Genomic DNA, 15425 nt, shown 5'->3' with positions numbered 1-15425 from the left:
ATGCATATTTGAATCATTCATTCTAGTGCTAATAGAATATTAGCATGTTCCTCAATTAGGTGGCATATGATTGATTACCACATGGTAGAAGATTATCACTTACACAAAATATAATTTCAATCAGAAAAGCTAGATTCTCTGAAAAGAAAAAAAAAGTGAGATCACTCCTTTATATTTTCAGTACAAATGTCACGCTTTTTTTGGACATTGGTGGGAATCTTAGAGAATAAATCTTTTATGGTCACCAGTTCTTTAACTCTAAATAAATTTATTTTTAAATCGTTTTTTTAAACTTAATGTGAAATTTAAGATTTTTTTAATGAGAAAATTTTATGAACTTCCTTTTGCATATATATTTTAACAAATCACTTTCCCTTAAAGATGTTTTTAATTTGTGGATACAATTGATCACTTCCTCTTTTTTCCCTTTATCTCTCCATGAAGCTTCCCTTTTCTTCCTGCTCTTTGTACACCCTTTCACAGTTTATTGAATGTTTATGTCTTTGATTAACTTTGAAGTAATGAGATATATATATTTCTTAATATCACTGTCACTAATTATAAAATTAGAAATGGTTATTTCATTTTCTTTTTACAAATAAAATTCTGTACTTCAGAAAGTCCAAAATAATGGTATACTATTTTTGATAGTTCAGTTTTAGCCTTTGGGGGGATCCTTTTTTTGTTTTGGAGTGCTTTTGTTTTTTGAAAATTCAGAAATTTTATTTTTAAATCTGTAATTTTCTGTTCTCAATTCATATTTTAATGCTGAATCTCCTATGCCTAGGAGGCATCCTCCAAAGATAGTAGATTAAAATGCAGAGTATGGATTAATTGAGGACATTATTACAACTTTTTTTCACTATCTGAAAATAGGATAGGACTTTTTACCATCCAAAATCCAAAACTCTAATAATTCCTTTTGAACATTGGCATTAATATATTTGTCTCCTAAATTAACCATTGTCTTTATGGTATTATTGGAAAATTAGTATTTGTCATAACTGTCTAGACCAAGAATCTTTTAGAAATGCCTAAAGGATATAATTACTTAATTTGTGATTTCTTGGTTTAGAGTTGATCCACTCAGAAAATAGCCTTTATGCTCAAGCAGATACTGTGTAGGGTTCATAAACTCTTCCTTTAAATTTTTGATGATTAATTTATGCTTTAAATGAACTGAATTGAATTAAATAAATTGAATTACTTTATTCAAAATTATTTTTCTAGGATCGCAGTGCTAGTTAAATAAACAATTTTTTAAAAATTTTATCTTGATATTTCTGGGAGAGGAGAAAAGGAACTCATCTGAGAAGAGCAAGCCAAAACGTACTTTTTTTCTGGTAGCTATTTAAATAACAAAGTTAAGTGTGCTAAGCTTTCAGAGACAGGAACAGACCAGATAGATTGTAATTTTATTTGGATATCTGTTGGACTATTCTACCTGACCACAGAAAACATCTTTAGTACCATCTCTGGAAGATGTTTTATATAAATGGTATGTCAGTACCAGAAAACTCTTCTTGTATCACTAAGTCGTATTAATTTTTAGATCACTCCTATCCTTGCACTGCCAAAATTATTTTGGTTCTAGACACTTTATGAAACTTGAGAGGGGTTTTTTTTGGGAGGGGGAGGTGATTAATCTAAAACCAATCTTGGTTCTTTCTTATAAGGATTAAGAAAATACTTTAACAGCATAGCATTAAATCTGAGATGGTCAGAAGAGAACAAGAGTTAATATTCATGCTAATCATTCAGAAGCGGCTCTGGCTTTCATTCAAACTGAATTCCTTCTAGGAGATTCTTAAGTCCTAGTTTCCTATGCCTTTGATACAGACGTACTAGTGTTTTGTCTCCATATGGTTAACTATAATTCCTTAAAAAATGAGTATTAAAATTAAATCTTCTAATCACTTATGTTGGGCTAGATTTGGCATTTGTTAGACCTTCTTATATATGTTTAAGGTATCAGAAAAACCATTCTATTAGTTATTGCCTCACTTCAAAAGTAGTTTTGAAGTTACAAATTTATAAGTTTTGAATTTATAAATTTATGAAGTTTATCAATTTAATGCTGATCCTCTCAATGTATATTACCTTTACATGTTCCATTTTGAATGAAATCAGAGCCATGAGGGTGAGGTTTGTAGAGATGAGGGTGATAGTTTGTTACTTTCTGGTATTAGTCATAAAGTAAGAAAATTTTTAGATGAAAACCTCTGGTTTTTACATTTTAAGCAGTGGATATTATTTCATGTCTGTGTCTTGGCTGGAAACTGTACTTTTGCTAAAATTAAAATCTCTAATCACCTTGGGCAAGAGAAAAAAATGAGTTTTTATTTTTGCTACTTTTGACTTTTAATTCAAATCCACAATTGGGAAAGCTAATACTTCATTTTATGTTCTTAAAGCTTTTATGATTTTTGATTGATTTAGATGTTCACTCTGAAGCTGAGAATTCATCATTAAAGGGAATACAAAATGATGTCAGTAGGCTTTATCCCTGTTTCATGAACATGCATGTAAGTCGTTAGGTCCACAGGTGAAAGGGGTTAAAGATAACTAATAGAGTAGATTCTTTTTTTAAATAATTTTTTTAGATAGTTTCCTCAATTATCTTTTTTTTTTCAAGTTTCCTTATAACTTCTCTGAAATTGAAGACAATTCATGAGCTTCAGAAAATATCTCTACTGATAATTTGGATTTTATTATAATTTCTTATAGTCAATAATTCTTAAAAAAAAAATACGTAGACATTTTAATACCTTGGGCAGTATGATTATTGATATGCCAAAAAACTTTTTGTGGAAAGCATACCTACTTTTTGTATGTGAGAAAGGATTATGCTTATTAACCCATCAGTAGCCTTGAGGTAAAGAAATCTTTTTGACTACTTATGGTTAAAAACTAAGTGGCACCAATCTGAGTCTGATTTTAATATTATTAGTCTTACTGTTTAATTATATTTGTATTCAAGATTTTCTCTGAAGTAATAGTATGAATGAGTATTAAACTTTTTTGATGAGAATAGTACTGTTACATAGTTTTAATTTATTAAGTTAATATTTATTGAATATGAAACATATGAGACACTTTTGGACACAGATCCTGTGTCCATGAAGATTATAGTCTAGATACTGTGGTTTTCACACTTTCTGCCTTTTAGTAAGGATATCTCTTTTTAATTATTACTCTGAAAAGTTTGATTTTATCCTCAGTATTTAAAGAGATTTAGCAAAGTTGCTGTGGTTGGGTAAAGGGTATAGAGTCCCACCTACTGTCTCTTACTTTCCTTAATGGCCGTGGAGGCATTCTCATGGGATCCCAGGACTCTAAGAAACAGTCTAAAAACTATAGTATAGGAAGAAAAAAGAAAAGGACACAATAAAAAAGTAACAATACAGATTAGGAGAACAGTTTATGGAGTTATACTGCCTGGATTGAAAACATGTCTCTCTTATTTATTATCTGTGTTACCCTATAGAAGTCATTTATCTGTGTTACCCTATAGAAGTCATTTTCATTTTTCACATCATATGAGGAAAATAATGGGATCCGTATCTTGGGAATTTTGTTAGGGACTAAATGAGGTGAAGAATATAAAGTTCTTAGGATAGTGACTAGCACATCATAAATCAGTAGGAAGTAGGTTAATGTTTTGTCTTGTGTTGTTTTGTTTCAATTCAAAGAGCTAAGCACAGTAACCGGAAAAAATCTAATTTTGATAACCATTGTATTTGTTCTCCTTTTCTGGAAGTCTCATTTCACTTGGCTTGTACCTAGTGATGAAAAAAGAACTAATCATATTTTTAATTCTTTTTCGCTTAGTATTATTGCAGTAATGGCATTTATCATCTCCATTTTTGAACTGTTTAACTCTCCCCAGGCAAACTAGTAGGCAAGGAATACAATAATGTAGAACTGTTTGTGCATATTCAATCTTCAGAAAACACAAAATTCAGGTTATCCCTGGCCTCAGCCTCCTGAGTAGTTATGATGGCAGGCATACACCACTAAGTCCCAGTGGTACAAATAAGTTAACAAAATAGTTTTCTAATGCCCTAAATCTTTGAGAGAATGTCTAATTTTAAAATTTGCGTTATTGGAGGTAATTTTAATTAGCATCAGTTGAGTAGATTCAGGAGCACTCCAACCCTTGTCTTTTTCATTGTCAAGGCCTAGGAGGCTCATGATTGGCTTCCTGGAAGAAGCAACTCTGCAGATGGATTTGAAGCAGGGGAGTGATATGGTCTTTTCCACTGGAAAGCAGCATGGCGTAAGATGGTTGTTTTCAAACTCTTTACTTGGAAGTATTAGGGCTCTAGGAAGTCATTGAAAAAAATGATAGTAATAAAGACTCTATTCATTATTCCTGTCATACACTGTAAAATCAGTTGGGATTCCAAGCATTTTTAAGTCAGTTTTTTGTTGTTGTTGTTGTTTTTAAGATTTTATTTATTTGACAGAGAGAGATCACGAGTAGAGAGAGAGAGGAAGGACAGGCTCCCCGCCTAACAGAGAGCCCGATGCAGGACTCGATCCCAGGACCCTGAAATCATGACCTGGGCCGAAGGCAGAGGCCTAATCCACTGAGCCACCCAGGCAGCCCCAGTTTGGGTTTTTTTTTTTTTTTTTTTTTTTTTTTTTCAGTTTTTTTTTTTTTTTTTTAATGGTCTGTTGGGTTAGAAAAAAATCTATTCAATCTATTCAGTAAATTCTGAAGAATGTTAAATAGAAAGCTTAAAGCTTTTTAAAAAAACTTAAAAGAGAATGAATAATGCTACACCGAAATAACATTTTTTAAAGAAAGTAGGTTCTTATTATATTGTAAAACAGTGGAAAAGTCATTACTAAAACTATTAATTTCTATGTTGTAGTCCTTTATCATTTGCATATGATTAAATTTAATGCTGTTCTGCTGTCACCCTGAAATACTCTTTTTGCATTTATTGGAACACCAATTCTTTGAAATCCAGATTAACATGAAGTTTTCTAATTTCATTCAAATAAACCAAATTTATAGTTAAAAAATGAAAATAGTTTTCATCAAAAAAGGAATCAATTAGCCCTTGAGACATAAGCATTTTAAAAAATAGTTTAGGATTTTGAAGAAAATGCCTTCTTCTGATAAACTGAGAATATAGCTAAAAATTCAAAACTTCTTGCTAGGACAGGCTTTTTAAAAATTATAAATGACATACAATATTATATTAGTTTTTGTATACCACATAGTGATTTGATGTTTTTATACATTACAAAATGATAACCATGATAGATGTAATCACCGTCTGTCACCATACAAACTTATTACAAAATTATTAACTATATTCCCTGTGCTGTACTTGACACTAATCCAGGAAATTAAACTCAGTTATTTGAGTGTCTATATTATGTGCCAAAAATTACATGGCACTATCATCAAAAATGTGTTTAATCATCTATTAAATGACAGCTCATTTGGGTCGTCTTTTCATTTTGATCAAAGTAAAGAAATGGAAACGGCCTTACTTATACTAGAACCATTCACTTTCTCAATACAGGTGCTAATATTTTTACTTTTCCCTTTGTTCGAACTAGGGTAGGAGAGAAGTATTCCTTCTTTTAGAAAGAGAAAGGGGGCTGGAAAAGCAGAACCTGAATTCCCAGGCATATTATTTTGAAGAAGAGTATATATATCATAGTTCTCTAAGAAATAGTTTTTATAACCGGGGGAGAAATGGTATCTCTAAAAGCGTAACTTGCATCTATGTAACTTGGCTGTTTGTGATTTCATGTCATGAAGACATGCCTTCCTTAAGACCAAATACTGAAGGGAATAATCTTATTTGTTTATTCTTCACATTTTTTGAATTAATATACAAGTATCTCTAGGATTAATGCCTCTACTTCTGAATTAGTATAGACTTAAATGTTTTATCTGCCCCTAATTCTGTAAGAGACTGACAGGAATATAGATTAGAGAAAAATGCAGGGATTATTTTAAGGAGTTGTAAATAATTATACCTGATTCTAATACAGAATTGTTTTTACATTGCTCTGGCAGATCAACACCAATTTACATACACTTACTAGGTAGGATAACTTATAGTGATTATACCTTATGACAGCAGTTAATAAAATCAGACCGAATATCAATTTTTTTAAGATTTTTTTTTTTTTTAATTTTTAAGTAATCTCTACACCCAACATAGATCTTGAACTCACAGCCCCAAAATCGAGTCGTAAGCTCCACCAACCCAGCCAGGAGCCCCTCTTGTATTGATTTTAATAATTGTTTAAAGGATATTTATTTGTAGCTAAAGGAAAATGTAAGGAGCGCCAGGGTGGATCAGTTGGTTCAGCATCTGCCTTTGGCAGATCTTGGGGTCTTGGGATCAAGTCCCATGTGGGGCTCCTTGCTCAGCGGGGAGTCTGCTTCTCTCTATCACTCCTCCCTCCTTGTGCGCATTCTCTCTCTTTCTCTCAAATAAATAAATAAATAAAATCTTTAATAAATAAAGGAAAATGTAAGAAATGTTAGTCTGTAATTTATAATGATAACCACATTTATTCCCCTCCAAAAAAAAAACCACCAAAGGGAACATGGTTCCAAATTTACTTCTGTCACCCCAAAATCAAACAGTTTATTTTCTGGACATCAAAATGCTTTCTAAGATCTATTTCCTCCCTTATTAAATATACACTAATATCATTCAACACTTTAATAATTAGAAGGTTCTAAAATATGTGAGGCTAATATTCTAAGTTTAAAGTTGCTATTACTGAATAGTGTCACTAGGAAAGATAGGATATTGGTGTGATTAGAGCCTTAGAAAAGGAAAGACACACTAAATCCCTCTTAAGGGCTTGTTTTATTGACTTTTTGTTTGTTTTAATGTATACATTTAAATTCTAGTGAACTGAGGCTGTGCTTTATTTATTACTAAAAAGTTCCTAATCAGACTTTTTTTTCTTTTGATGTCATTTATCTTTAAATCACCTTTCTAGGGGCATCTGGGTGGCTCAGTGGGTTAAGGCCTCTGCCTTCAGCTCCGGTCATGATCCCAGGGTCCCCTCTGCTCAGCAGGGAGTCTGCTTCCTCCTCTCTCTCTGCCTGCCTCTCTGCCTGCTTGTGATCTCTGTCTGTCAAATAAATGAATAAAATCTTTTTTAAAAATCTCCTTTCTATTTTAGTTTGTGAGTAGAAATAGTTTGTGATTATGCTTATTGCTCATGAACAACTTCATTAATGTCAATTTGCAAATAATTGCTTAGTTCAGTATTCTTTTAATACTATATTTATGGAAACCAGTTATTAAGTATTATCAATCAGTCCTTATGGTGATTTGTAAATTATGCTGTACTGGGTAGGGAGAGGCTCAGTGAGTTGGTTCTGAAAACCATTGCTTACTTAATAATATTTCAAATAAATTACTTGGGCGCCTGGGTGGCTCAGTTGGTTAAGCAACTGCTTTCAGCTCAGGTCATGATGCTGGAGTCCCAGAATCAAGTCCCACATTGGGTTTCCTGCTCAGCAAGGAGTCTGCTTCTCCCTTTGGCCTTCTCCACGCTCACGCTCCCTCTCTCTCTCTCTCATTAAAAAATAAACAAATAAATAAATTTTTTAAATGACCAATTCTCAAAGTCATATTAAAAAAATTAGCAACCCAGTAATAAACCTGCAGCCTCTGAGAACAGCACTGCCCTTCTTTACATAGTACAAGTTTTTCATATGATTGTCACTTTCTTAATTTCCTCGTCATGGAGGTCTATCATTTAAGGCATAAAGTATGCTTATTTTACTGATTAGAAAATTGAGGCAAGGAAGGTTTAAGTGACTTTTCATTCACTAGGACAAGTTAAAAAATGAATTAAAACTGAGTTATTCAAACATTCTGAGATGACGTGTCTTTCAAAATTTACTTGTCAACTTGTAAGGAATGCATAAAAATGTTTTATTATGGTCAAATATACTTAACAAAATTTACTGTTTTGATCATTTTTAAGTATGTGTTTCAGTGGCATTAGATATATGCAGATTATACAACCATTAACAGTGTTTTTATGTTTATGTCAAATATATGGCCCCTTAATTCAAGATGCTCCCCTGAAATACTATAACTGTTGTACAGATCAAAATAGTTTCCTCGGAAGTTATAAACACTCTTAACTCTTTTAACAGTAAGAGTGTTCAAAACATTTTAAGAACTCCTTTTGGAATCACATTCCTTTTTCGTAACATCACCAGTAGGTGTTTTTCGTGCTTTGATGATGAAGTTGATTTTCAAAAACCTGAAGTTATTCAGAGCATTGTCCTCAGAATATTATAGGCAATCAAGCTGGTTAATTTTTTTTAATCAAATATACTTATGAAGTCATCCATTCATTTACTCAGCACTTAGTTACTGAGGGCCTACTAAGTTCCTTTCACTCTCATAGGTACTAATTGCACCATTGTAAACAAAACAGTATCTGTTTCCATGGAGCATAGTCTAGTAGAGAAGATAAACATTAAATAAATCATGAATTATGCTAAGCATCATCAAGAGGAAAACTGAGGTGCTCTGAGTAAATAACAAGAACTTGGAGAGTACCTGCTTTATACTGGGTGTCTTACTCTCCAGAAGTAACATTTGAGCAATGACCAAAGAATGGGTAGGAGTTAGGAAGGTGAAAGTTATAGTTAGATGGAGCAACAACATGTGCAGTGCCTCTAGGACAGGCAAGTTTGAGGAACCAAAAGGTGAGTAACCTGTGGAATAATATTTGAGGGGGAATGGCATAAAATCAGTCAGAACCTTGTCTACTCCATATACAGTAGTAAATGCCTTTGCAGCATTCGATACATGAATCATGACCACCTCACATGCTGTGTGTGTGTGTATTTGGGGTTTTTTGTCAGTCTGCCTTCGCCTACTTCAAGCACACACACAGATGCATGCTCACACACACACTTCGTGAGCTCAAGGCCTTTTTTCTTACTGCTCTAGCCCCATTTATCTGTCTGCCTCCCCCCCCCCCCACCTCTCTCTCTCACACATGCTCACACTCACCCATGCTTTATGAGCATAGGAGCTTTGTTTTAGTCACTGCTCTGGCCCTATTACCTAGAACAGTGTAGATACTCAAATTAATGAAAAATGAGGAAAGTCACATTTGTCTTTAGTTTCTGGCTTGTGCATCATAGTTTGAACCGTTTAATGAAATCAGAGTGATGGTAGGAGGGGCACAATGGCAGAAGTAGATCTGGGGTAGGGAGATAAATATGAGTTAACTTTAAGCATATTCAGTTTGTGATGCCCATGGAACATCCAAGTTAGATACATCATTAGCAGATGGATATTCTGGTAGAGAATACAGACCAGAGACTTAGGTTAGTAACAGAAATATGGCTGCTTGTAGTGGTATTTAAAATCAAGGATGATTGCATCTAAATGAGGGCATCTGTGAAAAAGAGGTCCCAGGACTAAGCCTCACAGTACAACTTTCGAGTGGAGGAAAGATACTACTGTTGCAATGGGAGAAAAGAAGATTGTTTGCAAGTAGTTTCGACTTTTATTGTCCTAAAAATACAAGGCCCAGTTATTTGCTAAGAATTAAAGAGTAAGATTGCTTGGCAGTACTGAGATCTCATTTGAGGCTGAAAATCATCAATTCAGAACAGTGGAAATGTATTCACTTGAAATTTTCTCTAGCAGTGTTCAGCTACATGTGCATAGAGTAGATGACTGGGTTCATATAAGTCATTGGGTTCATCTAGGGTTGGAGAGAAAAAGGGCAAAGGAATTAAGAGTTACTAAATTAATTTTCTTGTTTTTATTGGGCTAATTTATTTAGCTAAACCAACAAACAACCTTTGAGTCTCTACTGTGTGCCAAGCACTATTCCAGCCAGTCATAGTAGAGTTGATAGTGTAATGAATGAAAAAAGACATATAAATAAATATGATACAGTATGTGATAGGATAGAAAGCATGAACAGCTAGATGTTTTGGAAGCAAAGAAAAGAGAGCCCTTGGGAAGTAAGGTTTCACCAAAGAGGTGACTTCTGAGTCGAACCTTGATTTTGTTTGGTAGAGTACATTATTCATAATGACTTCTTTTTTGTTCATTTGGTCATAAAAATAGCAATGGATTACCAGAGGTACAAATATAGTATTATATCTCATACTTGGTCCATTTTTTTTCCACCACAGAAATCTCTACATTAGAAACTTATTTTACCATAGCAAAAACACATTGTTTATACCTAAGTTAAACACATATTGGCCTCCCCTGTATGCTAAATATTGATGCTTTTTCATATGTGTGCCAACTCTGAAGAGAAGTACCTGAAATATTTTGAGCAATGACAATATCAAGAGAATAAGCATATGGTCTCCTAAAGTAATTATATCAATGTTGATGTTCATTTGAATTTGAAGGGTTTACTGAAAATCACAGCTTTATAACCATGTTGTGTATAAAATTAAAACACTGTGGCCTTCATTTAGAGAGATTTTGCTTTGAATATAAACTGAATCATTGATACACATATTAATATAATACACGTGTATATTCATTACGTATAAATGAATATACATACTTTTTTTTACTGATTTGTTGTATAATTGAGGTATTATGAATGATTCTTCAGCAGTTGCCCAAGGCCATTCTAAGTATGAAATACAGAAAAAGCTTTCAGCAACTGTTTTTAAAAGAAATTATAATTTTTTTACCAAAATGTTCCTAATTGTTTATAAGGAATTTCTTAATAGTAAAATAGAACATATTTTAAGATTGTTCTTATCCTCACTGAATACCATTCCTAAAGTGTCTGTCTCATCATGATTTTACCACCATCTCCCTGGGGACCTCTGCCATCTTTCCTGAGACTTGTTTTATCAAGCATCATATCATTGTTACAGACTTTTAACCCTACCTCTTCACTGTGTTTCTTTAAGCATATATACATGGTCAAGTCTTTTTTCTTTCTTTAAGGGGTGGGGGAGGATAGAGTGAGGAGGACTCTTGATCTTGAAAATTGAAAATAATGGCCTGTGCTTTCTCCCTATTTTTTCATCTCCCATCCAGTAGTCCTCTGCATCATCGCAAGAGTAGTTAGAAGCATTCATTTTAGAACTTGATTGCTTGGATTTAAATCCTAGTTCTGCTACTTGGTTGTATGATCTTAGATAATAAACTTATTAGTTTCTTCATCTGTGAAATGTAGATAAACTGCTTAAGAATTACTTGGTACCTAGAAAAGCATATGTAAGTATCAACTACTGTTACATCATTGCTGTGACAGTCATACCACCCCATAGAAATTGCTTTTGATAAGGTCATTCTTGACCTTCTGTTTGCAGAGTTCTTTGTAGTCTTTTTACCTTTTAGAAGTTGGCATCCACTTTAACAAATCCCAAACCTGTCTCAACCATAATTTTCCCTCGTGAGTTTCCCTTAGTATATAACTAATAGATGGACATTTCTGCCTAGATAATACCACACTTAAACTAAATATGTCTGCTAGGACCAAACATATTCCCCGAAGGAACCTGATCCTTTTATCTCGTATACTCCCTTATAGTTGCAACTATCCACCCACTAACCCAAGTCAAAAGCTTGAGACTTGTTGCCCAAATCCTGTTCATTCCACTACCTCTTAATGTCATGTATACCCATCTTCTCTTACATTGTCAGTACACTGTTTGAATACTTGAGCATCTTTTCTGTGAACTATTGAAATATATCTCTAACTCATATCTTTGTTCCTTCGTTTATCCTCTTCCACTACATTTAGTACACTGATTCCAGAGTAGTTGTTTTAAAATGAAAATACAATTATGTTATCTCTTTGCTTAAAACTTGGTTCCTGTCACCTTAAGGAAAAAACCCAAATGGGACCCCACCTCCTCTTGAGCCAAAACTAGAGGTTCTTGGAATTTGTTAAGTTTCAGACTTCTTTGTGTATATTTGTTTTCTCTTCCTTTTCCCACACCTCTACCTCTGCCCCCTTTCCTCTGTCTCTTTCTTCTGGATAAATACACATTGCGCAGTGAGAATTATGAAAATAAGAGACTGTGTTTGAATGTCTTTTATATCCCCAGTGTTTAATATAATGCCAGATAATAATACATCAGAACAGTGTTTCTCGCAGGCTGTCTATGAATGAGACGGCATGGTTAGCAATAAAATAAGCATAGAAATTAAGTATAAGTGATCTAAAATTTTTCTAGCTTTTTGTCAGGGTAATTTTATATCTATTGAATCTTAATAAAAAGTGGGGATTTGTTTTTTGTATGTCTTTTTAATTTTTTCTAGTGGTTCATTTTTTTTGTATTTTATGAAAGTATCAGTCTGTGATGATTTGGAAATTTTAAAAAAAAAATAAGTTTTTTCACACAAATGGTTAGGGAAAATTTGCATTAGAAAATATACCAGAAATGCTTAGAACTTGACCTGTAACAGATTAATGTTATTTCTGAAACTGTCTAAACTCCAAAAGAGCACATTAATTGTAAAAAGAATTATAGCATATAGTATCTGTCTTTACTTTTTGCAGCTGAAGAGTCAGAAACCTACCAATATATATAAAGTCTAAGAAATACTACAGCTTTATGCTCCAGCAGTGTAACCAATCTGATAACTCTTGGATTGGGCTGCTATGTTAATCACAGCTTGGTAGAGAAACCCCCACTACTATGCAGATAGTTTCTTGAATGAGTTCACAGTGAACTATAGGAAAAAAGCCTTTTAGAACATTATTTTTATACTTTTTATAGAGATTCTTGAAATAATGATCATCTTTTCTTAATAAATATTTGTTGAGTGATTACATAAATTTAAAGTTCTTTTTTGATTTTAAAAAATAATCAGAAACCTTCATAGTTCATGCTATTACATGGTATTTAAACTTCTGTTTCAACTCACCTGAAGTATTTATAGTCCGTTTTGGGCCTAATGTAATGAAATCATGCAGAGAAGTATATGACATGGTGGTTTCCCTTAACGAATGTAAAAAATAAGTTAAACTTTGTGGAAATTTTCTGCTATCCTTTCCTGTATGCCTTCACAGAAAAACTAAAAGGTCACTGAATTGCACAATTCATAATCTTCATTTATTAAAAAATGTTTCTTTACAGAATATCATGTGCAAGGTACTGAACCAGAACATAAAATTTTAAAGAACCATTGTTTTTATCCTAAATCCTTTCTCTTGCTTGACTAAAATAGTGACATTCATTTCTCTGTGAGCCATTTTTGTATTATTAAAGGGGTAGAGCAGATATAATAATATTAAAATTGAATTTATATACTTTAGTTCTTTAAAATAAATATAACTTACATTAAAGTTTATTAATGTTATTAGAACCATTTGTTTTTAGCTTGCTTCCTATAAACTGAATTTTAAACATAAAATCACTCATTAAATCGCTGTTACTAAAAAAAAAAAAAAAAAAATTCAGACATTTGCTGTTATAGTCTAGTAGTTTGAAAACCTTAAATACATCTGCCTGAAAATTATAGTATTGTTGTTGGTGAAATCATTATCACGGAAGCTTTCAAAATTTATATTGCAAGTGGATCTTCTAATTTCTACTTATAGCATTTAATATGAAAATTAGTGATCTTTACATAATCGTGATTTTTTTTAACATTTTAAGATTTACTCACTGCTAGTAACAGGGTAGTCTTTTTGAGAAACTTAGAATTCTCCTCCCTCAGTCCTATAGAGGAGAGAAAAATAAAGCACTGATATTTCTTTGCTAGCAAACAAAACATTTCCCATTAATTTTCCTGCTTCCCAAAGCTTTCATAATTCTTCACTGAATTTAAGTAGTGTATGAAGAAATCTCATAGAATTTGAAGGAAAGGGTAACAGCAGGAACTTTAAATGAAATTTAATTTTTTTTTTTAAGATTTTATTTATTTATCAGAGAGAGAGAGGGGGAGAGAGCGAACACAGGCAGACAGAATGGCAGGCAGAGGCAGAGGGAGAAGCAGGCTCCCTGCTGAGCAAGGAGCCCGATGTGGGACTCGATCCCAGGACACTGGGATCATGACCTGAGCCGAAGGCAGCTGCTTAACCAACTGAGCCACCCAGGCGTCCCTAAATGAAATTTAATTTTAAATTAAATTTAGGTCTTAAGCATTGTGCCCAGATTAATGACATACATTTAAACATTAGAACAATATCCTTGTCCAGTTCAAAACTGCTGCCTTTGAAACTATTTTATGTAAAATTTCAGTATTTCAAGTTGAGCATATGCCAGTGCTCTCTTCTTTGACTATTTGGATGGGGGGAAAAACAGTTTAAAGTTTTAAAAAAATAAATGAATTAAAGTTATATCCACTTATATTTTATTTACCTAAATGTGTTTTTTAAAGAAAGCTTAAAAAGAGATTGGAAATAGACAGACAAAATAGAGCAATTATATTTGCTTTCCCAAAATATGTGGAGAAGTTTTAGAATTGATCTCTCAGATATGAGATTTACTTTTCCTAGGGAAAAAAAATAACAAAAAATAAAAATATCTCATTTTAAAAATTTACTTGATGAAGATGTAGGCTTATATTTACACTTCTTAAATTGTAAAAGTATACATCACACTTGCCTATCCGCTATCCACTATTTTTTATAGAACTAGAGCCAGTATCCCAGTATTAACAGAAACCTTCAGAATTATACAATACCTTTTCAGAATGTTTATACTGTTGTCATGACAAAGTGAAAAACAATAGCATGGCACATCTGAAAGTTTTTATTCCATCTAATCTTAAAATCCAAGAAAAAAAAATATTGGGTTATTCTAAGGTTACTTTAACCATGGATTACTTCAGGTTTTATTTTTAAATCATAAGATAAAATGATTTCTTCATTTTAGATTGGGTTTTTATTTTTAATATTGGTTAGTTTGAAGGTTTAGCTACCTTTTTTAAAGGGATTGTGAGTGGCATTACATTTTGATCAGTTGCAGAATGAGTTAACACAACTCAAAGCTTTAGGTAATCAAAAATTAAGTTTGTTTTCTTTCCTGTTCTAGTTACCGGTTTACTAAAATAGTGAGCATACATGATCACTTGAAAATTGGGCTTCTGGAGCACCTGAACAGAAAGGGAGTGGTTCATATTCAGCATTACAAAAGACAACTTTCTCTTTTTGAAGGGGATTACTTTGGCTATTTTCCAGGTACTGGGGAAATTCCAGATTCATTACAAAGTTATTGGGATGGCTATTAATTATTCATTTCCTAAAATATGTTGATTACAGACTTGAGATTTTGTTATACAGTAGAACTTTATTTCACTTCATCAATTAAAAAAATGATGTAGAAATTTATAGTGAAATACAAAATTGAGACTTACATGGGTCACTTATTTTTTTCAGAGAACTTTAAAAACATCACTCTTATTGATCACAACATATTTAATGGTAGAACTATTTGAAAATAATGTAAGAGC

General features: G+C 32.7%; 1 protein-coding gene across 9 annotated transcripts in view; it reads left to right on the top strand.

Annotated features, from left to right (window-relative positions):
• USP15 (ubiquitin specific peptidase 15) overlaps positions 1-15425 on the top strand; it is a 118623-nt gene that overhangs the window by 76468 nt on the left and 26730 nt on the right. For 2 of the 9 annotated variants that reach the window (XM_059184765.1, XM_059184762.1), the window contains one exon: positions 15008-15153. The exons of 5 other annotated variants lie outside the window; for them this stretch is intronic. In XM_059184765.1, the coding sequence (XP_059040748.1) occupies positions 15008-15022 (15 nt within the window). In that variant the 3' untranslated portion in view covers positions 15023-15153. Of the gene's footprint in view, positions 1-4179; positions 4280-15007; positions 15154-15425 lie in introns of those variants that run through there. 2 more of the 9 variants (XR_009356630.1, XM_059184761.1) reach the window with 2 other exon arrangements.

Source organism: Mustela lutreola, chromosome 8, assembly GCF_030435805.1.
Source record: "Mustela lutreola isolate mMusLut2 chromosome 8, mMusLut2.pri, whole genome shotgun sequence".
Classification (NCBI taxonomy): Eukaryota; Metazoa; Chordata; class Mammalia; order Carnivora; family Mustelidae; genus Mustela; species Mustela lutreola.
The sequence above is the reverse complement of the archived record's forward strand: the minus strand, read 5'-3'. Positions and strand labels throughout refer to the sequence as shown.